The sequence below is a fragment of the Xiphophorus couchianus genome, chromosome 3, assembly GCF_001444195.1.
Source record: "Xiphophorus couchianus chromosome 3, X_couchianus-1.0, whole genome shotgun sequence".
NCBI classification, from domain to species: domain Eukaryota; kingdom Metazoa; phylum Chordata; class Actinopteri; order Cyprinodontiformes; family Poeciliidae; genus Xiphophorus; species Xiphophorus couchianus.
Window position 1 is genome coordinate 12,638,068 of NC_040230.1, and position 25,214 is coordinate 12,663,281.

Below are 25,214 nucleotides of genomic sequence, written 5' to 3' on the forward strand. Positions count from 1 at the left end.
TTTTCACAATAGTGATAAACAGTCCGATAAATGCTGGAAAATATTGAATTTGATTTTATGATTTAAAAAATAAAAAATTCTGGATAAGTATGGGATCTCAGGGATGAAAACTTGACTAGAAGTTCTAAAACTGGGTTTGGTTTTAAGGGCAAACTACCACTACTACTATTTTTGCAAACAAGTTGAACGATCAAAGAATACAAACTATGATTTAAATAGCTAAGCCCCAATTTTATCTGTACTTCTGCAGGTTTTATTCTTACAACAATCTTTATGACTTAGAAGTCATAAATTATTATAGAAGTCATTCTTAGAATTATTATTAGAAGTCATAATAATTATGTTAATGAAGTGGAAACTAGAGATTAGGGTGAACTACTTAAATGTTTGCACTTAGAAAACAAAAAGCATAACATTTTAAGATGGAAAATGTGTAAGGACTTTATTTTAGGAATTGTCTTCTTTTAACTCTGCGTCCAATCAGAGCGATGAAGACGAGCCTGATGGCGACAGTGACTTTGAAGACGGTAGTTTCTCAGTGTCTGACGGCTCCATCCGCAGCAGCCGTCCTAAGAAGAAATCCAAAAATGCGAAAAAGAAGAAGAAAGGTTTGGAAAAAAAATGCTTTAGAAATCTTCACTCTAAATGTAGAAAAACCTTGAATTACAATTTGGTTTTTTGAAGGTTTGGAAAGAGCTTGATTTCTGTATAAACATTACTTACAGTTGAAACTTATTTTAGGTCTATTCATACTTCTAGTAGAAGTATGAAGGTTTTCTATTCATACTTCTAATAGAAAAACACGTTTTTTCTCACTTTCTGAAGTTAAAGCAAGCTAAAGTTTTCTTGATTTAGGTTAGTTAGAATGACCAAAATTATTTCTGTTTGCTAAATCCAGAAAACTTGGTAAAAACATTTTTAGAGCCTTTCTTTGGTACTTTGCATTTTGTGTTTAAGCTTTTAATTTGAGCAGTAAGGCCATCTACTTTAACATTATTTATTTGGATTGTTTCAGTGCAAAGAATATTTATTATTTCTTTTAGCTCAAAGAGTTATTGATCTCTATAGTTGATATACAGGTCTTATATTTTTTAACAAAAATGCTATTGAAATTTTTAGTTATTTTTGTTAAGTGTTTTGTTCTTGGACCAGTCAGGGGTATGTGAGAGACATTTCAAACCATAAAATTTTGTTATATTTCATTTTACATTGTCCCTACTGAAGAATGTTGAATATTATCACAAGACATTATTAATTAACAGAAAGAAATGTTATAATATGTTAGAGAATTGAAACCGTCTTCTTTAGTTCATTTGTATTGTTTTTATCTCCAAAGTGCGGTGCTGGAAAAGTTTGAAAATTTGTCTTGAAATGTTTGAATTTCACTTTGTGAAAAATGTACAAACCTTGTTTAAGAGGCTTAAAACTTCAGTCTGGTATAGGAAGATTCACTACGTCATTCAAGTTTAGGCTGAGCTGATTCCTGTTTTCACTGACATGTTTATTTCTGGGACTCTTTTTTTTTGTCAGTGGAGACAGAAGATGGCGATGGCTATGAGACCGACCACCAGGACTACTGCGAGGTGTGCCAGCAGGGAGGAGAGATTATTTTGTGTGACACCTGTCCCAGAGCTTATCACATGGTGTGTCTGGACCCTGACATGGAGAAGGCTCCAGAGGGCAAGTGGAGCTGTCCACACTGTGTGAGTACAAATCATCAGAACTAGGGCTGCTGCACCGATTGCAGTTTTCTGGCCGATCACCGATTACCAATCTTTAAAAACCAAGCCTGCTGATTCTGATTTTGACCGATAGTGATTATTTTTGTCTGAAATGTTGCTAAATATAGTAAGAAAGTTGCTGATTTGGTAACAGTGGGGTGACCTGATGGGCCGGTGTGCAGGGTTTCCTCCAGTGTGTTATAAGCCTGGCAGGCCACCAGGCTCTACTTACACCCCCACCAGGCTAAACATTGTTTGTTTACGTATTCCAGTTTTTTTTATATACACCAATAACAGTGACAGCAAAGATGGTTTAAAGAATCTCTCTGGTGAAAATATAGGAAGCACACTGGCAACATAGTATGGCAGTATGTGAACACATAGTGAGACTGAGGTCAGGTGTTTTTCTTTTCTTTTTTTTAATTCACCTGACCTCTGTAGCCACTGTCTGTCTTTACTGGTCTACAAACTAAAAACTTCAGCGGATTAAGTGACAAGTCACGAATAACTGATTAAAAACAGTTTGACACTTTAAATAGGATTAAACATATTTATTGTAATTGTATTTTTTCTTAATGTTTTTTAAGAATTTATAGTTGCTGTTAGGATGCTGTTAATAATGTATTCCCACAACACATAACAATCAAGTGATGTTTTCAAATTTCCTCTCAAATTAAAAAAAATCTTTATCTCCAAAATATGGTCGACCGCCCTCTCTCATAGCAGAGTGAAGTAGGACATGGGTTGATTTTTACACCTTTTCCGAGGTAGATAAGATCGGTTTCACATGTAAGTATCGGGTGATCACTGTTCTCAGGGCAGATTTATTGCAGCACCCTAATCAGAGCCACCCAGGTTGGAGGTCTGAGTATTTTGAGCTTGCTTCTAAAATGTTGTACACTACTTTAGAGAATTTCTGAAAAACAAGAAGCAAAATTGACTTTTTAGATTTGGCACTTTAGTTCTGTCTCTCCCTAACATTACATTTCTCTGTCTGTCTTTTCTCATTTCTCTTCCATACATCCCACCCTCCATCTTCTATTTTCTCCTGTCCCCCCTCTCCCACTCCCTATCTCTGACTCCACATGCACACGCATTCAATGCACGCTCTACACCCTCCACCACTTTCGCTCCCGTATCCCCCCACCTCTCCCTTTTTCCTTTCATGCCATTCCGCATACCTCCCTCCCCCACTCAACACGCACCACCTCCTCCTCGTGTCTGATTGCAACACCAAGGAGAAGGAGGGGATCCAGTGGGAGGCTAGAGATGATCTGTCCGAGGCTGAAGGGGAGGATGATGACGACAGAAGAGATGATGGCATGGAGGAGGAAGACGACCACCACATTGAGTTCTGCAGAGTGTGTAAGGACGGCGGAGAGCTGCTCTGCTGTGACACCTGCCCCTCCTCCTACCACATCCACTGCCTGAACCCTCCTCTCCCCGAGATTCCCAACGGAGAGTGGATCTGCCCCCGCTGCAAGGTGAGCACCGAGTCTGCATCTGCGCATGCTCTGGAGGTTCTGAATCTGGATTGCAAATGCAGCTTTCTACTGCAGATACAGCTGATCCTCCTGATCAGGATAAGTTTACATATTGTACTACCGACAAACTTTGACAGTCTTGCAGCTCTGATTAAGGTTCTTTCACCACAACCATATTTTGGTGGATGATTAATTGTCCCAGACGTTACTGCAATAAAAGATATTACTGTTGTTTTGAGAGCATTTTCAAGTGATATAATTACAAAACAATGCAAGAATATATTCTCGAAGATCAGTAAAATGTAAATTCTATTGAATATTCAGCACTGGAGCTAGAAGACATTTTAAATATCCAAAATAAATAAACAAAACAGCAGACACAACAAATAAAATAGATACTAAATACTCAATAAACAAAACTGCCCCTCAAAAAATGGCTATTTGAGACCAAATCACCAGACTGAAGATTTTTGTCATCCAGTTTTTGGTAGAATGAGAGAAAAGTGAAAAATGATAACTCATGCAAGTCGTGATTAATTGATTTAATGCTTATTGCGACAGACCTACAGTACATGACAATTATAAAAGCTCAGTGCAAACATTTTAAGCCACTCCTCATTTCTTTGTCGTTATCTTCCTGACTCATGTCATGTCCCTTCGTCCAGTGTCCCCCAATGAAAGGAAAAGTGCAGAAGGTTTTAACATGGCGTTGGGGGGAACCTCCAGCCTCCATGCCTGTCCCCCGGCCTGCTGACCTGCCTGCTGATGCTCCTGATCCCCCTCCTCTGGCCGGCCGTCGGGAGAGGGAGTTCTTTGTCAAATGGTGCAATATGTCCTACTGGCACTGCTCCTGGGTGCTGGAGCTGCAGGTACTTATCGTCTCTTAAAAATTTGTGAAAATTGTATCAAACATTTTACTAATTTGAACAATTATTCTCTAATGTGGGAGTTAAGTAAGCTTTTACCACAACGTATAATATAACAGCATCATAAATCGTTCTGCTGCTTCCCTGCAGCTGGAGCTGAACTGCCAGGTGATGTTCCGTAACTACCAGAGGAAGACCGACATGGACGAACCTCCACCTGTGGACTTTGGAGGCGAAGGCGATGATGACAAGAGCACAAAAAGAAAAAACAAAGATCCTCTGTTTGTTCACATGGAGGAGGACTTTGGACGCTTTGGGGTTAAGATAGAGTGGCTGATGATCCACCGCGTCCTTAACCACAGGTAGGGGAAATATGCAAAATGGAGACCGAGCACATAACCTAAAAACAAGTTGTTTTAACTCTTATTTTGTTTCATATTTAACATTTATATTGGTTTGGCGGTTGCTGTAACTTTAGGTGTTTCTTAAAGAGACCTATTATGGTTTCTTGATTTGGTTAATGAGCTGTCTTAGGGCCTCCGTCACTTTAAATCCAAATACGCTGCTGCTGGCCACCCCCCAAGCTCTAACGCAACATTTACACTCGCACATGAAAATGGCTGCAAACAGATTTGCAAATGTACATCCATACATTTTTGAAAAGCATTAGCAGAGCCTCCTGCACAACCAATTGAAATGCAGCAAGTGATCTCTGGATAGTAAGTGAGCAACAAAATGCTTGTCTTTTCCAGCAGCCATTGTACAGTGCATGGAGTAGTAAAACCAGCTGACCAAACGTGCTGGAGCGCCGCTTGGGTTGCTAGGCAACGGGCTAGTGCCTGTCGATTGTGACTTAAGAATAGAGAGTTTTTTGAAATATTAAGTTATCGCCACAAAACATTTTTTGAACTTGGGCTGTTTTTAGAAGCAGTAGAGACCCAAATGGAAGTATGTGAAATTTTGCATAATAGTTTCCATTTAATAATAAGTATAAAAATCACAATATGAAGTTATTATGCACCTGATTGTTGCTTACTGCCTATAACCTATTTTAGGCAGTAAGCAGGTATTAGTCACTTAAAGCACAGTTACAGTATAGCTATAATGTAATACTGACCATTTTAAAACATTAAGCTCCATGTTTCCTATGTGTTTTTAATGCTAGTGTTGACAAGAAGAACAACGTTCATTATTTAATCAAATGGAGAGATCTGCCCTATGACCAGTCAACCTGGGAAAGTGAAGACATGGACATACCTGAGTATGATACGTACAAACAGATATACTGGAATCACAGGTAAGGAGGGGTTCATTATATCTCAGGAAACAGTTTAATATAAATGGAGCCAAGTGCCTATGAGGGAGGGAAATGTTTATCTTAATTTAGTCACTTATTTTCTGGACTAAATAGAGAACTGATGATGGGCGAGGAGGGGAGACCGGGCAAAAAACTGAAGAAAACGGTCAAAGTCAAAAAGGCGGAACGGCCACCTGCTAATCCAGTTGTAGATGTAAGTCTGTTTTATCTACCATTAAATTAAATTTAAAATTTGTGCTTTGGTGTATTTTATTTGTTGGCAGTATAAAACCCAGTTCTCTGAATATTTTCTTCCTACCAGCCCACCATCAAGTTTGATCGCCAGCCCGACTACCTGGACAGTACAGGCGGCACGCTGCATCCCTACCAGCTGGAGGGCTTGAACTGGCTCCGGTTCTCATGGGCTCAGGCCACCGACACCATCCTGGCTGATGAGATGGGTTTAGGCAAAACGGTTCAAACGGCTGTCTTCCTGTATTCTCTGTATAAGGAGGTGAGAATCCAGAGTGAGAATCCTTGGTATTATTTGTGACAAGTGAGGTTTTATTAAGGTTGGACAATATAAATGAAAAACTGGTACGAAATGCTTATATCATGATATTGATAATTGTCAATATCGATAAGTGAAATACTGCCAAACTGGTGGTGTTACCTTTTCTGTTTTATCGATAGTTTTCACTCTGCGCCATTTTTTTATTTTTAAGCAGTTACGAGCCACAGTGGTGAAATCTAAAACTGCTGCTACACAAGTTACTCAGCAGGCTGTTGCTAGTTAACATAGAGTGAGTGAGTTGCTAGGGAACCAAAGAGTGAGTCAGTTGATTCCACCAACCTTAGCTTAATTGGCCATGAGAAGTTAAAATTCAAAAGTACTTTGTTGATCCCAAAGGGAAATTAAATGTTGTAACTCATATTAATTGAAGTTCTTTAGAGAGTTATTGTAGGTAGTGTTGGCTATGGACAGGAAAGATCTTTTGTAGTCGTCTGTCTTGTAGTGAATTTGAAAAAGCCTCTGACTGAAGACACTCAGTTAACACAAGATGGTTTTATGAAGAGGACAATGAGGGTTGTCCATAATTTTCTTGATTTTTATGAAGAATCCATCATAAAATGAGCAGCTAAAATCTTTCATCTGCTAACATCTACCAGAATGCTTTGCGGTTCTGGGTCAGAATTCAGTGAATATTTTTTGTACTGAATACTGAATATTCTTTCTATTGTTGTTGATAATGCGTCTGTCATGATATATATTCTTGATTTATTGTCCAGTCCTAGGTTTTGTGTGTTTTATCCTTGCATTAAGAACAGTTGTATGCCAACAAAATGATATTCTATTAGAATATCTTAAATCTGGAAAACTTTTCCTGTCAAGTTTGCCCTCCTCTGTCATCCAGTGAAGGTGGTCGGGGTCTCAGACATGCGACACACACACTGACTTTGCCCAAAAAGGGGATGAGTTCAAAGTTCAAATCTCTATTCTAAAGGCAGGGCAAGACATGCATTTTTATGTGTTGATTTGAACTTTTTAAATTTGTCTAATCCTGCATTCTGCTGTCACAGGGTCACTCCAAAGGTCCCTTCCTGGTCAGCGCTCCTCTGTCCACCATTATTAACTGGGAAAGAGAGTTTGAGATGTGGGCCCCCGATATGTACGTGGTTACCTATGTTGGGGACAAAGACAGCAGGGCTGTTATCAGAGAGAACGAGTTCTCGTTTGAGGGAAACGCCATCAGGGGAGGGAAGAAGGCCTCCAAGATGAAGGTAGGGAGGTGATAAAAGAGTAAGAGTTACTGGACAGATTGATTTGTTTATTGAAATCCAACTGAAGTTTCGCCCAACCCCTGTACTCAACAGAAAGACTCGACAGTGAAGTTCCACGTTCTGCTGACGTCCTATGAGCTGATCACCATCGACCAGGCTGTGCTGGGGTCCATCGAATGGGCTTGCCTGGTCGTTGATGAGGCACACAGACTCAAAAACAACCAGTCCAAGGTAATAATAAATCCTGAATGATTCATTAATGGCACTATTAGAGCTGGTGGATTTATCTTCCCAAAAATATTTGTTTGTCTCAAGCTAAGACACTAGCCCATCCTCTTATAACTTGCTAATTGTATTACTGCATTGCTCTCTTGTTTGGTGCTACTTGCTAGTATCTGTTTCACTACTGACAGATATATATTTTTTATTTTTATCAGCCTCTTTTGGAATGTTTTTAACCACTTTGTGTTGTCCTGTTTTTAATTCTGTGAAGCACTTTGTATTGCTCAACATTGTATGAAAGATGTCATACAAATAAAGATTGATACTAAGAGTGTATTCATACCAGCCATGTTTAGTCCACTTTAATTGAACTCTAGCTCGTTTGCTAAGAAAGTCCGGTTCATTTAGGGAGGTGTGAATGTGCAATCTAACTCTGATGTGGACCAAAAAAGGCAAACTGGTTTGTCTAAAAACCTTGGACTTGGTTTGATTAAAGTGAACTCTGGTTCGAATGCATATATGTTAGCTAAGCAGATAGAGACTGCTTGAAAAGTAGTAAGCTTTTCAAGCAGGGCATTCTGGGTAAATACAACCAAAACAAACACAAGAATCTAATTCTATAGGGAAAAATGGCTCGTGCTGTTTTCTTAAAGACAAAAGAGAAATACTACACCCGATAAAATCCGACACTACTCCAATTTTGTTTACATTTTATGAAGAAGGAAGTTGCGCTCAATGTCTTTTTCAGAGGTTTTTGTTGTTTCCTTCAGTAGTTCTTGGTGCAGCGCACCCACAGGCGAGAAGTGGAACAGGCTTTTCAAAGGCTTGGATTGTTTGACACAGTGCAGTGTGAAAGCAAATGTTAAAATTTTGTGGAAACACCTTAAGACTTCAATGTCACTTTTTCCTTTACGGTATTGTTTTTATTCATAAGGATAATTTAGAAGATTTTTTGTTTTATTTTTATTCTTTTAGTTCTTCAGAGTGTTGAACAACTACTCGCTGCAACATAAGCTTCTGCTGACTGGGACTCCTCTTCAGAACAACCTGGAGGAGCTTTTCCACTTGTTGAACTTCTTAACCCCGGAGAGATTCAAGTCAGTAGCTCTGCAGCCGTCGTGAATGTGGCTGTTTTTCTTGGAGCGTCCACCTGCAAAGAGTGGTAATGATGGATTTATTTTCTGCAGCAACCTTGAAGGGTTTCTGGAGGAATTTGCAGACATTGCCAAAGAGGACCAGATCAAGAAACTCCATGACATGCTGGGACCACACATGCTCAGGAGGCTGAAGGCTGATGTGTTTAAACACATGCCTTCGAAGACGGAGCTCATTGTCCGGGTGGAGCTGAGCCCCATGCAGAAGTAAGCAGCACTTTTAAATGTAACTGCTTAAAAAACTTACTTTGAAAGAGTCTTTATATTATTTATTATGGACACTTTAAATCCCAGACTATTGCTAGCTATGAGTTCTGCTTCTGTACTCCCATCTAATTTTGATTTTGTTCTTCTTTTCTCATGTATTAATTTGGTTTTGCTAATACAGGAAATACTACAAGTTTATTCTGACACGCAACTTTGAGGCATTGAACACTCGAGGAGGTGGAAACCAAGTGTCTCTGCTCAACGTTGTCATGGACCTTAAAAAGTGCTGCAATCATCCCTACCTCTTTCCAGCCGCTGCAACAGTACGTTTTATGCTTCATTCAATCAATTGTGTTTACTGAGACATGCAGTTCTGCTCAGAGGTCTACATATTCTTCATGGAAATGAATTGCATTAGATTTTTTTGTTTAATACTTGGCTTAAAATATTTTAAGACTGGTGTTAAAAAATTGTTTAAATTTCCTCATAAATAGCTCAAAATTAATGGCTTTTAAGTAAAGGATGAGTGAATGCAACAATACATAGTTTGGAAAATGCTTGATTTCTGCATAAGGTCTTTGAAAGTGCTTAATATTCTAACTGCCTAGTTTTGTTATAAAGTGTAACAACACTTGGTTAAAAGCCTAAATTCGGAAAACATTTACAGTTGAAATCACACCTAAAAAACTGACATTTTTTCTTTACTGTCTGACTTTAAACCAAACTAAACGTTTCTCGTTTTAGGTTAGTTAGAATCACCAAAATTATTTATATTTGCTAAATGCCCTAACACTTAGCAGGAGTATTTTAATTTAATTGTAATTTCTCTGTATACTGTGTTTAAACATTTAATTTGAGCAGGAAGGTCAAATTAAATGTTAACATAATTTGTTTGGATTGTTTCAGTGTAATGAATATTTTTTATAGCTAGTGGCTCAATGAGTTGTTGAGCTATGTATTTGAATTAAAAGTTTATGTTTGTATGTTAAAAGTTATTGAAATTGATTAATTTTTTTAAATTTGTGTTTTGTTCTTCACTGAGGTGTATAGGTGTTTGTGTGAGACATTTCAAAACATAAGATTTTGTTCTTTTAGTTTATTTTGCCCCTACTGTAGAATGTAGGATACTATCAGAAGAGTTTATTAATATAACAGTAATAAATTACATCATATAATGATTAATTGAAACCGTCTTTTTTTTTAATTAATTTGTATTGCTTTTATCTAGAAAGTCTGGTGAAAATTTACCTTAAAAATGCTTGAAATTGCTTGAATTTCACTGTGGGAAAAGTGGAAAACCTTAAATTTCATGCAACTTTCTTCTCCTTTTTCAGGAGGCTCCCAAACTTCCAAATGGCATGTATGAAGGTACTGCCCTGACCAAAGCTTCAGGGAAGCTGATGCTTCTTCACAAGATGATGAAGAAGCTGAAAGAGGGAGGCCACAGGGTTCTGGTTTTCTCCCAGATGACCAAGATGCTCGACCTGCTGGAGGACTTCCTGGAGAACGAAGGCTACAAATATGAGAGGATTGATGGCGGAGTCACCGGCAACATGAGACAAGAAGCTATCGATCGCTTTAATGGTGAGATGTGTGTTTGCATATTTGTCTTTGCCTCACTTGATAGTTGATATTTGCTTTTCTCATTTGAAGTCTGCCGTTTGATCCAACAGCTCCTGGAGCTCAGCAGTTTGCTTTCCTCCTCTCGACCCGGGCCGGTGGTTTGGGTATTAATCTCGCTTCTGCTGACACAGTCATCATCTACGACTCTGACTGGAACCCCCACAATGACATCCAGGTATGCCAGCCCAGTCTTAGATGTCCTTGTATGCAGCCATGTTTGGTTTCTGATTGATCATCGTGTGTTACTCTCAGGCTTTCAGCAGAGCTCATCGCATTGGCCAGAACAGGAAAGTGATGATCTATCGGTTTGTTACCAAAGCATCTGTTGAGGAGAGGATCACACAGGTTTGGAAAAAAGAAACAGTGATTAGGAAAAAAAAGAATTTTATGCACCTAAATATTTATTTTGTGTTCTTTTTGTTGTCAGGTGGCGAAGAAGAAGATGATGCTGACTCACCTGGTGGTGCGGCCCGGACTTGGCTCCAAGACGGGCTCCATGTCAAAGCAGGAACTTGACGACATTCTCAAGTTTGGAACCGAAGAGCTGTTCAAGGATGAAGTTGGAGAAGGTGAGAAAATATTTAGCAAAACAAAAACCAGGGTTATGTGGACGGTCAAAAAAAAGAGTCAAATTCAATGATCTTAACTTAAGTTTTTACAAGCTGATTTTCCACTCTTGGAGTACATTTAGTTGTGTCTAAGTCTGTCACAATAAGAAATAAATCAATTAATTGCAAGATAAATTAAGAGGAGCTCAATAATTTCCATTCTGATGATTAATATTTTTTGCTTGCAGACATCGTTATCTAATTTATTCATTGTTTCTGTTGTGTGGTTTTCATTTCTGTTTTATTCATTGTTTTTTGTTGTTTAATTTTAGATATTTAATATATTTTCCAGTTCCAGTGTTGAGTTCCTTAAGAAATTAAAGTTTATTGGTATTTTAGAAGTTGGATTATTACACCATTATGAATATAATACTTGAAAACGTTTATCTCAATAGTTTGAAGGACGATTTATCTTCCAGTAAAATGTGTTATTGTGACAGGCTAAGTTATGTCTTAAATTTCTATATCTTTCTAGTGTGGCAATATGGACTTTATCGCTACATTTTGTGGTACTATTGTGATTATGATCAAAATTATGATTAAAAACAATTATTTATTGCATCTTTATTAGGTAACATTATGGCTGTCACTGCATGGCACAGCATTTTTAGTAACACAAACATTGTTCTTGAAAAACATTCCCATTTAAAATATGAATCATCAATCATGTTTTCCGATTTAGTGAAACAAGCAGTGAAGAAAATTATAAAAAATAACATTTCCAATAATACTGTCAGTTTTTGTTTTTTACTGGATATTATTATTTGAAAGTTATCGAAACAACAATAAATCAAAATTCTTTTCACAATAAATGATAAATTATACAATAAATTCCCACCAATATTGCTTGTATCTCTTTTTTCTTTTTAAGTATGCTTTGTTTTTCTGTGATTTCTGGTTTTGGCTGTGGAAAATCTACAAATCCCATGAATACCATAAGTCCTGTTCAAAGCAATCTACCCTCCAGACATTCAGCCTTTCCAGCAAACCTGCAAAAGTATTGTGCTTCTGAAACTGGCTGATTGTTCGCATGTCCAATTAAAACCCAACCATTCCTGCTACAGTATCCACTAATAGGCTCCATGTCATGAAGAAGTGCATATTTAATGATATTTTGCTTGAAAACACTGACACTGAGACTTTGTCCTGGGAGATTTTCGTAAGAGGTTGAGATTAATTGGCTTTCCTGAATAGCAGATGACTGATGTCTTGGGTCTAAATTGTCTCATTTCCTGGCCTTTTTCCTTTCCTTGCCTTGCCTTCAGGAGACAACAAGGAGGATGACAGCAGCGTGATTCACTATGATGACCACGCAATTGACCGCTTGCTGGACAGGAACCAGGATGCCACGGAGGACACGGAGCTGCAGAGCATGAACGAATACCTCAGCTCCTTTAAAGTGGCCCAGTATGTTGTCAAAGATGAGGACGATGAGGTAAAGTGTAGGACTTGTTAGTTTATCTTGTTGACAGTCAACATGCGTCTTATTACTCTAGTATTCTTAAAGCATGTTGATGTTAAGCTGGATAAAACAGGTTAAGTAGGTTTATATTGTATGTGAGCCACACATGTCTTCTTTCTTTGAGGAGGAGGAGGTAGAAAGAGAGGTGATCAAGCAGGAGGAAAGCGTTGATCCTGACTACTGGGAGAAACTGCTTCGACACCATTATGAGCAGCAACAGGAAGATCTCGCCCGCAATTTGGGCAAAGGCAAACGTACTCGAAAGCCGGTCAACTACAATGACGGCTCCCAGGAGGACCGAGGTATAAGACAGGGTACAGAACAATATATAATGCAACCTCTTCTGTGTGTGTGTGTGTGCTGTTTGTGTCTGTGTTAGGAGAGCTAAGTAGAACTCTGCATGATATTTAATCTCATAAAACCTAGAGTGATGTAGTGTCAATCATAATTTTTATTTTTTAGCAAAAGTGGAAATTAATTACTTCTCTTCATTCAGTCAGACAGATTTAAACAGAAAAAACACTAATTAGATTAATTGTAAACACCTCTATTATTTATGTTCACTCTTTGCATTTTGGAGGTGTGTAATATGAAACCTTTATAAAACATTTTCACCGTTTTTATTGTAGTTTTTACCTCTTAAAAGTAGGACAATAAAATTAGTTTCTTTGCCTAATAGAGCAGCTGTTAGGAGAAATGTGATCATTACAGCTGACAGGAATCAGCAAACTAATCAAATTGTAGCAGCTGTTTGCAAAATTTCCTGTTTTCTTCAACTCTGGTTATAAACATAAGTCAGAGTTTTAGGAGGATAATTAGAGACTTTTTTTGCTTCCTTTTTGTTTCTTGACTTTGTTTCAGAGGTCTTTAATGAGATGACGAGAACCATCTGACATCAAAATACCGAATTATTACAAGCTAGAAAAAAAGTACTAAAATCTATACAATACCATCATAAGTAAAAATTAATAATAATAAAAAAAGTGATACCAATAAAAGTTTAATATTTTTGTTACTGTATTTCAGTTTTGGTTTGTTTATCAACCAAAACTAAAGGATTCTAAGAAAAATCTGAATATTTTTGACAAAACGTCTTTTCTCTTTGGGAGAAAAACTAGCTGATAGCTAGATGTTTGTCATTTCTTAGTCTTATCAGCTTGTCATCAGGTGGTCAAAGGTTTTGTCCTGTTTAATTTCTCATTCATAATGGTTTCTTTCTGTTCTGCGTAGACTGGCAGGAGGATCAGTCTGACAACCAGTCTGATTACTCAGTGGCCTCAGAGGAGGGAGACGAGGACTTTGACGAACGCTCTGAAGGTATGGCTCAGTCTCTGAAGGGTCCTGATGTAAAGAGGTGGGTTGTTTCTGAACCATCTGAGTCCATTCTCCAAGCTGTACAGTGCTAACTTTAACGATGTTTAAAGTGTGAGGCTGGTGCTCCAGTTGTAGAGTTTTAAGGAACATCTCCGAGGCGTTCACTAACAGCCTTCCCACCGCCCCGTTTGCAGATACTTACACAGATTCAGACGACACCTACGATGTCTTCCTCGACAATCTCAACAACAACTCACGAAACAACACTTGTCAGTGCATCATCTGCGTTGAGCGTAGAGTGAGAAGAAAAGACAAAAAGAAAGGAAAGGGAAACAATCAAACAATCAACGGTTTATCAGCGAGCTGAACTGCGTCCTATCTTGTTTAAACTAAATGTTAAATATCTGTTAAAAATGTAAAGACATTTCTTGTATTTATGACTTTTTTTGGATTGATTTAATTGCTGCACTTTATTTATTTGATCGTTAATAGTGCAAGGACGTGTTCTTATTTGTACTGAATGTAATTTTGTATTAATTAAGGCTATCTCAGTGTTGTTAAATAAAACATAACCCAAAACTGCAATCGATTGTAGATACTCTGAAAGTATTAACCGTCTTTAGGGCAAGGATCAGTTAAAGTAAAGGTTGGAGGAAATTTGAAAAGGGACAGCTTCGTCAGGATCAGCAAAGAACCGTAAGTGGAGCGTCTTCACAGAGACGTTTTAGGTTGATGAGAGCACTCATGTTCATTTCTTACATCGCTTCATTTGCCTGCGTGTTCCTCGAAATCGGTCGTTCATTTCAAAGACACTAACTATGTTCTCCCTTCGGTAGCTAACGCCCGCAGACCAAACCGCAAAGGCTTGAGGAACGACAGAGACAAGCCTCTGCCTCCTTTGCTGGCCAGGGTGGGGGGCAACATTGAGGTAAGTTGACTCTGAACTCGAATGAAATGGAAAAAAGAGATCTAAAAAGTTAAATGATTTTATTTTATTAACTTTTTACCTCCAAAATGCTTACATGTCAGTCAGTGGACCGAGAAAACACCGGCGTCATCATGATCTGTAAGGGTTAAAATAAGTGGAGTGTTTATTTATTTAATATTTTGATATATTTCTAAAATCCATTAGTTTTTTTTAGAGAAAAATCCTTTTAATTTTTAAAAATATTTCATTTATTTTTTTTATCTTATATTTATTTATTAATGTAATTTATTTACATTTTTTATATACAGCTCTGGAAATAATTAAGAGAGCACTGCTCTGAACCCCATTGAAAACCTCCTGGTTATTCCACCAAATATTGATTTCTGAACTCTTCCTGAGTTAAAACATTAGTGTTGTTGTTTATAAATGAACTTGTTTTCTTTGCATTATTTGAGGTCTGAAAGCACAGCATCGTTTTTGTTATTTTGACCATTTCTCATTTTCTGCAAATAAAAACAAAATTTTTACTTGTTACTTCAGAGACATGTTGTCAGTAGTTCATAGAATAAAAAAGCAATGTTCATTTTACTTAAACATATATCTAAAAGAAGTAAAGTCAGAGAAACTGATAACTTTACGTGGTGTCTTAATTTTTTTACACCTGCAACTGTCATGGGGCATAATGTGATTTGTGAATACTTTTGTGTCTCTTTTGCAAAGCAGCTGCACTTTCAGATAGTGATGCTGTGCAACATAATTATGTGATTTCAGAACTATTAGGAACTATTGAAATATATCACAACTGCCCAATGATGGTGAAGTTTTCACCATCATTAGGCAGTTTTATTTCACACCTTTAGTAAAAATGTTGAGAGGTTTTCAAAATTTAGAAAATACTTAAATGGAAAAATCTACACGAAACAGATGTATCTTAAAACAGTAAATAATCTGTAATACTTTGCTGGGTGGTAGGAAACACAAAAACAGCAGCTTTGCTGTTGTTTTGCAGGACAGCCGTAGGAAATTCAAACTTGGACTGGCTTATTTTAAAAGTTTATTTCACAGTTTATTAAAAACACAGTTTATGATTAGTGAAACTTCTACTGTTTTGTGAAAATAACAAACAAGCCATTCTTAATTATTCAAAAACAATATTGAATCTTGTAAACCCAATGACATGCATTGACTTAGATTGTGAGTTGAATTTACTAAGTTTTATTCTATTTTGACCTTTTTAATTGCCTGTTAGGTGCTGGGCTTCAACGCACGGCAGAGGAAAGCGTTCCTGAACGCAGTGATGCGTTATGGGATGCCTCCTCAGGATGCCTTCACCAACCAGTGGCTGGTCCGGGACTTGCGAGGGAAATCTGAGAAGGAATTTAAGTAAGTTTCTTTGGTTCTGTTCAATGATTGAAAACAATCATAAAACTTAGAGCTGCAGTTTGTAACTTTCACAAAAATATGTTTCATCCATATTTGTTAAAATAACTGTTACTATGGCTGCGTTCACACTGCAGCCTGAAGTGATTCAATTCAGATTTATTTTTTTTGCCGTGGTCATTCACACTATCAAATATAGGCGACACACTGTAGCTCACACTATATGTGAGCTACAGTGTGAACTGAAAGTGTCCTGCATGCACAGTAGAGGGTGCAATAACGTCACACATAGAGGGCGTGCTCAGTTTTGCCAATCGCCATAAGAAAGTAGAAGAAGTGCTCAGTGTAAACAATGATGCTAATGGTGAAGCACAGCTTACGATTTTGAAGTTGTTGTCCGACTGGAGTCAGCACTTTAACAACTTAATCCTCATTATAGTCCGCCATGGTTGTTGTTTTTCTTCCCGCTTGCGTGCATCAGGACGCAGAATATTGACGTTTGTTGAGTATCAATAAATGAGGAGTTCAGGACCTGGCCGCTAGGATTCAGGTCACAGGCCCAGGTGTACGGAGCCTCGTGCCAGAAGCCCATTAAAATGCTGTCTACATCGTTTTAAACTGTGTGATTGTGAGCGTGAGTGGGAATAAAAATAGCAATAGGTATTTTGTTCCATATAACACAGTAAGTAGAAGTGTAACAGGTAAATATTTTATGGATGCAAACTCGACTAAAAACCCACCTGTTTAGGATTGTATTTGAAACGTAATCAATTACAAATTTATTGATGGAACTTGACTTAATATCGGTGTTTTGATTGTTGATTCTGTGTTGCATTGTGTTTCTGTGTTTGATATGATGTAAAGCACTTTGAAATGCCTTGCTGCTGAAATGTGCCATACAAATAAAATTTGATTTGATTTTTGATTTGAGAAGATTGGATACGTATCGGATATCCAAGTTGCCTGAGCCGCATTCGAAAAGAATCTGACTCGTGTTGTTCAGATTGTTATAAAAAGATCAGATAAAGGTCACATTACGTCAAAAAAAATCCGAATTGAGTCACTTCATGCTCCAGTGTGAACGCTCCCTAAGTTGTAGCAGTACGTTATCAAAAATGAGCTCCTCTTCCTTCTCCCAGTGGGGTCTGCTAAAACGCACTGGTCCTGATCAAAACAACCAATCACAGCCAGGAGGAGGGTTTTAGTGCTGTCAATCAAGTGTGTGTACTTCCTGCTCAATGTTCTAATGGCGGAGTAACAACTTACCCTTACAGGAAAACTATTTATCTGCCGTCACTGGTGGTTATACTAACTAGCCTTAGCACTCATGACAGGCTACGTTGTGATGAATCAGCTGTTACGTAGTGGAGATTAAAGGGGTGGATAACTACCATTTATATTTAAAATGAAAAATCCTAATCAGTACTTGCAAAATAACTATATTAAAGAATATATGAATCTGAATAATGCAGAAATCTGCATCTGCTTCCAGTGCTCACTACTGTTTACACTTCGACCTCCTCCAGGGCTTATGTGTCTCTGTTTATGCGACATCTTTGTGAGCCGGGAGCCGATGGAGCAGAAACCTTCGCAGATGGCGTCCCACGCGAGGGTCTGTCGAGGCAGCACGTGCTCACTCGCATCGGAGTGATGTCACTTATAAGGAAAAAAGTATGCTTCACACAGATGTGATCGCACTTCCAGGCCAGGCTGACTGTGGCTTAAAGTAGAGACAAACTCACTGGCTGACTTGTGGTTCTGACTGAACAGGTTCAGGAGTTTGAACATGTGAACGGTCAGTGGTCGATGCCCTGGATGGCAGAGCTGGAGGAAAATAAAAGAGCGGCAGCTTTGGCTGCAGGTGAAGACCCGAAAACCCCGTCCACAGGGACGCCTGCAGACACACAGCCCAATACTCCCGTGCCAGGTAAACACGCACTACCTTCTATGAGATTTTAGTTCTCTGTTACGTTTTACACTCAGTTTATTTTGTTCTAACACATCTATAATAACTGACATGCATTGTCATCTTCCTTAGTTTTAGCATTTCATAAAGCCTTAGTTAAATTTATACCTTTTCACTGAAAGATGTATTTTCCTAAACAGTGATGTTTTATCTCATAGAGCTGGCGCCCTCTTGTGGCAGTAGTCATAATAAAGCTTAATGTAAATTATGCTGTTTATTGTTAAATATTTAAAATACATAATGTGTTGACTTATTTTCTGATTTCCAGAAGATTTGTCTAAATCAGAGGACAAGGATGAAATTAAAAGAGAAGGAGAAGAAAGCAAAGTGGCTAAAAAAGGAGAGGACCCTGAGGTATGAATTACTTTATACTCAAATCAGCAGTTTAGTTGACATGACAATGATTTTATCTGTTTTTTATTTTCCATCAGATTATTGAAATCCCAGATGAATCTGAAAAATCCCCTGCTTCTGAAAAGAAAGAAGAGCTGGGAGCAGAGAGGAGGGTGACAGACGAAGGCGATGAAGGGAAGGAGAAAGATGGGGAGAACATGAGCAAAGAGAAAGAAGAGAAGAGCAAGGCTGCAGCTGAGAGGGAGGCCTCTGCTAACAACAAGAGCGACGGTTCAGACGGCAGAGTGGATTCAGAGGAGGACAGGTCAAAAGGTCAGAATGTAAAACATGTCTTTAAATCATTAAACAGTTCAAACGTTTGTTTAATGAATAGTCTATTATGTTATTGTTGTTATTATGGCATTTTTAGCATCAGTAGTATCATTATTATTATTGTTCTTAGTGCTATTAAATCTACTCTCAGCAATACTTTTACCTGTGGGAATATTGTAAGGTTGTCATTGAATGTATTGCATTAATCAAGAGTCTGAGAGTAGAATTAAGTTATACTGCTATATTACTCATAAATATGAAAAGATTATAACTGTGATGTTGCTGATGGGTTTTATTAAGTTTCTACTTCTACCCACACCTTTGCATGTTTATTATTTATCGCACTACTCTGTCGTTTTATTTACAATTTATAACATTTAACTAACTTAGAAAATACAAAAGTCTTTTAAAGTTAAAAAAAATACTGTTCACTCACAGATATAAGACATTTTTCCACATATTATTTCAGTAATTCAGTTCAAAACTTGCATAGATTTATTAAACATATTATGCATACATTTCAAGCAATTATATTTGTTAATTCTAATTATTATGGCTTATAGCTAAAGTCAAATGTCAGACTACTACTCAGTACTTGGCTGGGGCTAATTTTGCAAGATGTACTTCATTAAGGCGGCATGAAGATCAATCTTACGGCATTCAATTATTAGAATTACATAATTTACACGATCAATGCTTTGGGGAAACCCTTAGATAAATTGGAGAACATTTTTATTTTCTTGTTTCTCAGCTTTTCAGTAAGCTCCCTCTTAAATCGTGTGGGGAGATTTTAACCTGTTACATTGACACCTGCTGGAGCTGAGTCATTATTTATCAATGCACACTGTTCATGGAATAATACTGTATTTGTTATTTCAAGTTCAGTTCAAAAGGCTGCATTTTACCTGATCTATGTAAATTAACTGAAAGTACCGGCTTTCTCCAGCTCACACTGCAGGTTTGATAAACAAAAGTATTCAAATCAGAGGATTACAGTAACTTCAGGCATGACAGTTTGTGTTTATAATATATCAAACTCAGAGCAGAAATGCACAGTTGCAACAACAGAAAAGTGTTCGCCTTAACTATGTCCTCATGTTGCTCTTGTGACTTCCTCTTTTACTTTATAAGCTTCTCGTTCTGCTTCTGTTAATTTTAGCTGAAGACAGCAAAGATGAGAAGATGGACACTACGTCGCCAGCAGAGGACAGAAAAGGTTTGGACAGAAATATTCACCACTGCTGTTCATGATACATGTTTAAGTATTAGTTTACTTTATAAGATTTCATCAATGCAGGGCTCCAGTCTAATATAACTCAGCAAGGTGCATTAGCAAAACTTTTAAGTGCATCTGCAGTTCCTTATCACCAATTTAAAAGAAACAGTTAACAATGCATAGAATAATATGAAGAGCCATTTACCAAAAACTTAGAAATCACTTCAATTTTTTAAGGTTTCGCTCTAAAAATTCTTGATTGCTGCCAGTTTTGTCATGGTCTCATGTTGAAAATACCAAAAAAATAATGATTGTTTACAGAATCGGTTTGTATTTATTATTATTATTATCATTATTGTTATTGTTATTATTAATGGTTGTGTGGATGGACGTTAATACTGGTTTGGCAGTTCTGCCAATAGTAGCAGTAACAATAATCATCATATTACTCAAATCAGATTAATCAAATCACATTTTATTTACAAAATAAAATCCTCAGATGTTTTTTTAAGACGATTAAATTATCAGATTTTCTAAAAATTAAACACTTTTACTTGCAGAGAAAATGTAATTTATTTTTAATAAAATCCTCCTGATTTTAAAATATTCCATGATTCATCCTATTACATATATTTTTATTATAATAAAAATATTTTATTATAAAATATTATTAGAATTTTCTTAATGATTATAAAACATTATTAATAATAATAATAATCACATCTTTATTTTTGTTTATTTTACTTTATTAGCTCACATGCCTCCTGTCCCACTAACATACACAGAATGTTCTTTAATTTTCAAAGCTTTTATTGCGAAGGTTTGGTGGACATACGCCTACACTAGTGGGCGACACCCACATCAACCATGTGATTCGTGTAAATATACCAGAGGTTTCTTAAATTACAAATGCAGTCAATCTGGAGGAGATGATAAATTCCAGCTTATGTCTCTACATTGCTGTAGTTCCATGTTTTGTTGTTAAGGGCTAATAGTCCTTTGTCATCCCGTCTACATGGGTCATCGACTGGGTGGTTTTGTGGAGGCTTTTGGCAAAATACAGAAGATGGACATTAATGCTGTTTTGGCAGTTCTGCCAAGTACAAGCAGAACCTCGACTACAATAGTGCTAGTCTAATAAATCTGAGCTGGTAAACGGACAAACCAAAGTATAGTAAAAACTGCATTCAGCTGAGGTGGAAGCTGGAGTCTTAACTCTTGTTGTGTTTTATGGACAATAAAACATTCATGTCTTTGCACAGGAAAGATGTGAATTATTGGGGACACCAATTCAACCAAAAATAAAAAATATATCTATATTTTTGTTTTTCTTTGTATTTGCAACCAAATGTGTCGCCTCTCTTTTTCTTGAAGAGTACTGATGGGTTTTTTACACGTTGCAGAGCAAAAGGAGGAGAAAGACGGGATAAAAACAGACGATTGTGGAAAACTGCAGAATGGCGAGAACGGCAAAGAGGGAGGAACAGCTGCATCTGCGGTTAACATCAGTGAGGAGAAGAAGAAAGCCTCCAAGCAGAGGTTCATGTTCAACATCGCAGACGGTGGTTTCACAGGTGGACGCACTTTCCTTCTTCTTTTTTTTTTCTATTTCCTGTCTGTCTCTTTGACCTTTCTGCCCTTCTTCCCAGAGCTTCACTCCCTGTGGCAGAATGAAGAGAGGGCCGCCACCGTCACCAAGAAGACTTATGAGATATGGCACCGTCGCCATGATTACTGGCTGTTGGCTGGAATCATACAGTATCTTTTAAAGACATTTATTAGCAAAACAGTTTTATGAGTGATTGCTGGCATTTTAAAAACCTAATTCTTGTCTTAATGGTGACCTATTGTGCTTCAATGAACAGGTTAGGAGAAGTATAGGGGCTTTACAAAACATGTTAAGTGTTTTGCACAAAATCATTCTCAGATGATGAGATTTTAGTCTGGTCAGTTCTGTCTATTTTGTCCTTTTTTCAGAAAGAGCTGTTTTAAAATCTTGTCACTTTAAATCAAAATAAGCTGCTGCTGGCCAGGCCCCCCCAACTCAACGTTAACACTCCCACGTGAAAATGCCTGCAAACAGATACTCAATCAATAAAGTATATTCTATTGTAATTATACAACCGTACATCTTTGAAAAGCAGAAATGGAGCCTCCTGCACAACCAACAAGAATGCAGGAAGTGATTTCTGAATGGTAAATCAACAACAAAACACTTGTTTTTCCAGCAGCCATTGTACAGCGAATACAGCGGTAAATCCAGCTGACCAAACTTGCTGGAGCTCTGCTGGTGTTGCTAGGTGACGGCACAGTGTGACTCAACAATCGGGAAGTTTTTGAACTGGCTTGTTTTCCAGACACCAAAAAACATTCAGTTATTTCCAAAGACAGCTGGGTGTTTTTTGTTGTTGTTTTGCTTTTATTTTTCTAAGCGCTTGAGCTGTTTTTAAGAGCATTTCAGATCCAAACGAAAAAACAAAAATGTGCAAAATGTGAGTTTTGCGTAATAGTTCCCTTTTAAATAATTACACTAACATGTAATTAAGAAAAGCTTTTATTTGAACTTTCATAGGAGGTAATAGTTATCCATGTTTTTTGGATTCAGAAATCATCCTTAAAAGCCACATAAAATGTCTTCCCTCTCGCTTGTCCAGAAACTACAGTTTTGTTGCTGTTGCCCTTGACTCTCATGTCACAGACACGGCTACGCTCGATGGCAGGATGTGCAGAACGATGTGAGGTTTGCCATCATCAACGAGCCCTTCAAAGGGGAAATGAGCAGAGGGAACTTCCTGGAGATCAAGAACAAGTTTCTGGCTCGGAGGTTCAAGGTGAAACAAACTTTCTAAGTAACTGCAAAGAGTTCAGGCCTGCTCGTGTCACGCCTCACTGAGTGTTTCTGGTTTGTTTTTTCCTAAAGCTACTGGAGCAGGCGTTGGTGATCGAGGAGCAGCTGCGCAGGGCGGCCTACTTGAACATGACAGAGGACCCGGCTCACCCCTCCATGGCCCTCAACACTCGCTTCAGCGAGGTGGAGTGTCTCGCAGAGTCCCATCAGCACCTCAGCAAAGAGTCCATGTCTGGAAACAAGCCTGCCAATGCAGTGCTGCATAAAGGTAAAGTTTGCATGGAGCCTGTATGTGTTTCCTGTATAGACATCCTCACATTTTACCACTTCTGTGGTCTGTGAATGCTCTTATTCCATTTATGTAAGAATAAAAAGAAGTGAGGATAATTAAATTTGCCTTAAATAGGTGCTGCTTTGATGCTTCAGATATTCTCCAGGGGAGGAAAAAGGCATTCAGTAAAGAAAATCTCAATGTGAACAGAACAAATGGGCATAAAAATGTACAAAGGCACAGTGTGGATTAGGTGAAAAATATCAATACTGACCAAAAACAAGCAAGCTTGGTTTTTATTAGGATCATTAAAAATAAACAATGTAAACAAGATTAGAGCAAAAATAAAAATGTTGAATATAAACAAGAACCAAATCCACTTTTTTTCCCCCCAAAATATTTGTTGTTTCTTTAGAACAGTTTGCTTTTTTAAATTGCTTTTAATGACTAATATTTTCCTAATTTCTTATTATTGCCGTTGTTTTTAATCTTTATTAATGTACAGCGTTTATAAATCAAATCTGTTACTATTATTTTTACTGAAAGCCAAATCTTCGTTTCATCCATCATTTGTACCTGCCTGTTCTTGCAAGGGTGCTGAGGTGTTGGTGTTTCTCTCTAGAGATCATTAGAAAACACAGACATACAAGACAAGCACACACACACTGATACCTGTAAAGGCAATGTAGAATAATCAACATGTTTTTGGACTTTTGGAGGAGGCTGGAATACCTGGAGAAGAACCACGAATGCAAAACATGGAAAATCAATGCAGAAAGACCCCAAGCTACTCGCTGCAAGCTAATCAATCAAGTTTATTTGTGCAGCAAATTGATTCATACCATGAAAATATAAAAACATCATAAAGTGTAAAATAATCCAGTCTATCAAAAACCAGTCTGTTTGCAGCTTTCATTCTGAAAAAATAAAAATAATAATAATAATTGGTGTTTTTCCACCAATATAATTAAAGCTTCACAAAAAACAAACTGTATTTTTATTTTTTAGTGAAGCAAAGACTGCCCAGTTCGGTTTCAACTAGTTTAAGTAATTAAAATTTTGAATTTGAATGGATCAAAATAGAGAATTATTTTTTTTTTTATTTCTGTTTCAGGTGTCATTGTATTAATTTTCTGTGTTTATTCGTGTGAAAATTTATAACTTACAGGTAAAATTCACAGGTGTGCAATCATTAGCTTCACATCTTACCACATTTAGATTTGATTCTTTTTTTCTGTAAAGGAGTCTAATCACCTCGATGGAAAAAATTAGTTGTTTAAATGTGTGAAACTTGTGTTTTGAAGTTTCTTTCATATGCACTTCCATTCATTAAATACTTCTAAACAGAGATGCAGGAAGCTGTCCATTCAGTACGGTTCAATTTGCACGGTGTCGACGACAGGCTCCGCAGGTAGACATAAAATGACTTCTGCTGTAGTGGAAGACGGTACTAATTTAATGAAATGCAACAATGCAGAGGCGTTAAAAGAGAGAAGAGGAGGTTGCATGTGATAATTATTTTCATTACTGACAAATGTCACCCTAAATGTCAGAATGTAGGGAAGACTCCTCTTTGATACTGACCTTTATTTCTAACAAATAATCTGTTTACAGAAATGTGTGTGCAGATGTGTAAGTTACATGCTGCAAGGCAAAAAAAAAGGGAAATGACTATCCTACTGTGTTTTGTAGATTTTGGTCAGTTACAAATTAATATTAGGATGTGTCTGTTGTCACAGTGATCTCATGTTTACAAAACGTGGGTATATATAATTACCAACTTCTCCATTCTGCATGGTTGTGTTGCAGAAATTATAATACATTCGCCTCATGTTCACTGAAAATATTTTTTTAAAGAAGGAACCCTTTTAAATGCCAGAAAATACTGTTGCACTTTTAGATTTGATGGCAGTAAAATGATAAAGGACGGAGCGTGACAACAGCGTCACAATTTCTGAAGCAGAAACTGAAACACTGACAAGTCCAGGTCTCACCTTGATTCACGGCTGTACACCATATCAGATATTTTTGGCTGTAGATTATTATTTTATACGTTTCTGTCATGATACAGATCTTAAAGTTAATTCGTAATGGTCTTAAAAAGTCTTAAATTTGAGTTGGTGAAATCTGCAGAAACCTGTAATAATTACGACAACAAAAACACAAAATGTCACCAAGTGTTTTTGTTTTTGTAGTTTC

General features: G+C 37.3%; 1 protein-coding gene across 5 annotated transcripts in view; it reads left to right on the forward strand.

The window, feature by feature from the left end:
• chd4b (chromodomain helicase DNA binding protein 4b) overlaps positions 1 to 25,214 on the forward strand; it is a 32,894-nt gene that overhangs the window by 5,862 nt on the left and 1,818 nt on the right. The window contains exons 9-39 of one of the 5 annotated variants that reach the window (XM_028012545.1): positions 485 to 608; positions 1,531 to 1,703; positions 2,960 to 3,205; positions 3,871 to 4,074; positions 4,222 to 4,433; positions 5,237 to 5,368; positions 5,483 to 5,582; positions 5,691 to 5,882; positions 6,950 to 7,150; positions 7,244 to 7,381; positions 8,348 to 8,469; positions 8,560 to 8,733; positions 8,915 to 9,056; positions 10,068 to 10,317; positions 10,407 to 10,531; positions 10,609 to 10,701; positions 10,784 to 10,925; positions 12,230 to 12,399; positions 12,551 to 12,740; positions 13,657 to 13,743; positions 14,577 to 14,668; positions 15,918 to 16,051; positions 17,575 to 17,719; positions 17,819 to 17,975; positions 18,286 to 18,368; positions 18,446 to 18,680; positions 19,840 to 19,896; positions 21,300 to 21,470; positions 21,546 to 21,654; positions 22,595 to 22,727; positions 22,817 to 23,012. In XM_028012545.1, coding sequence (XP_027868346.1) covers positions 485 to 608; positions 1,531 to 1,703; positions 2,960 to 3,205; positions 3,871 to 4,074; positions 4,222 to 4,433; positions 5,237 to 5,368; positions 5,483 to 5,582; positions 5,691 to 5,882; positions 6,950 to 7,150; positions 7,244 to 7,381; positions 8,348 to 8,469; positions 8,560 to 8,733; positions 8,915 to 9,056; positions 10,068 to 10,317; positions 10,407 to 10,531; positions 10,609 to 10,701; positions 10,784 to 10,925; positions 12,230 to 12,399; positions 12,551 to 12,740; positions 13,657 to 13,743; positions 14,577 to 14,668; positions 15,918 to 16,051; positions 17,575 to 17,719; positions 17,819 to 17,975; positions 18,286 to 18,368; positions 18,446 to 18,680; positions 19,840 to 19,896; positions 21,300 to 21,470; positions 21,546 to 21,654; positions 22,595 to 22,727; positions 22,817 to 23,012 — 4,729 coding nt within the window. Of the gene's footprint in view, positions 1 to 484; positions 609 to 1,530; positions 1,704 to 2,959; positions 3,206 to 3,870; positions 4,075 to 4,221; positions 4,434 to 5,236; positions 5,369 to 5,482; positions 5,583 to 5,690; positions 5,883 to 6,949; positions 7,151 to 7,243; positions 7,382 to 8,347; positions 8,470 to 8,559; positions 8,734 to 8,914; positions 9,057 to 10,067; positions 10,318 to 10,406; positions 10,532 to 10,608; positions 10,702 to 10,783; positions 10,926 to 12,229; positions 12,400 to 12,550; positions 12,741 to 13,656; positions 13,744 to 14,576; positions 14,669 to 15,917; positions 16,052 to 17,574; positions 17,720 to 17,818; positions 17,976 to 18,282; positions 18,369 to 18,445; positions 18,681 to 19,839; positions 19,897 to 21,299; positions 21,471 to 21,545; positions 21,655 to 22,594; positions 22,728 to 22,816; positions 23,013 to 25,214 lie in introns of all 5 variants that reach the window. The other 4 variants (XM_028012546.1, XM_028012544.1, XM_028012547.1 and 1 more) reach the window with 4 other exon arrangements.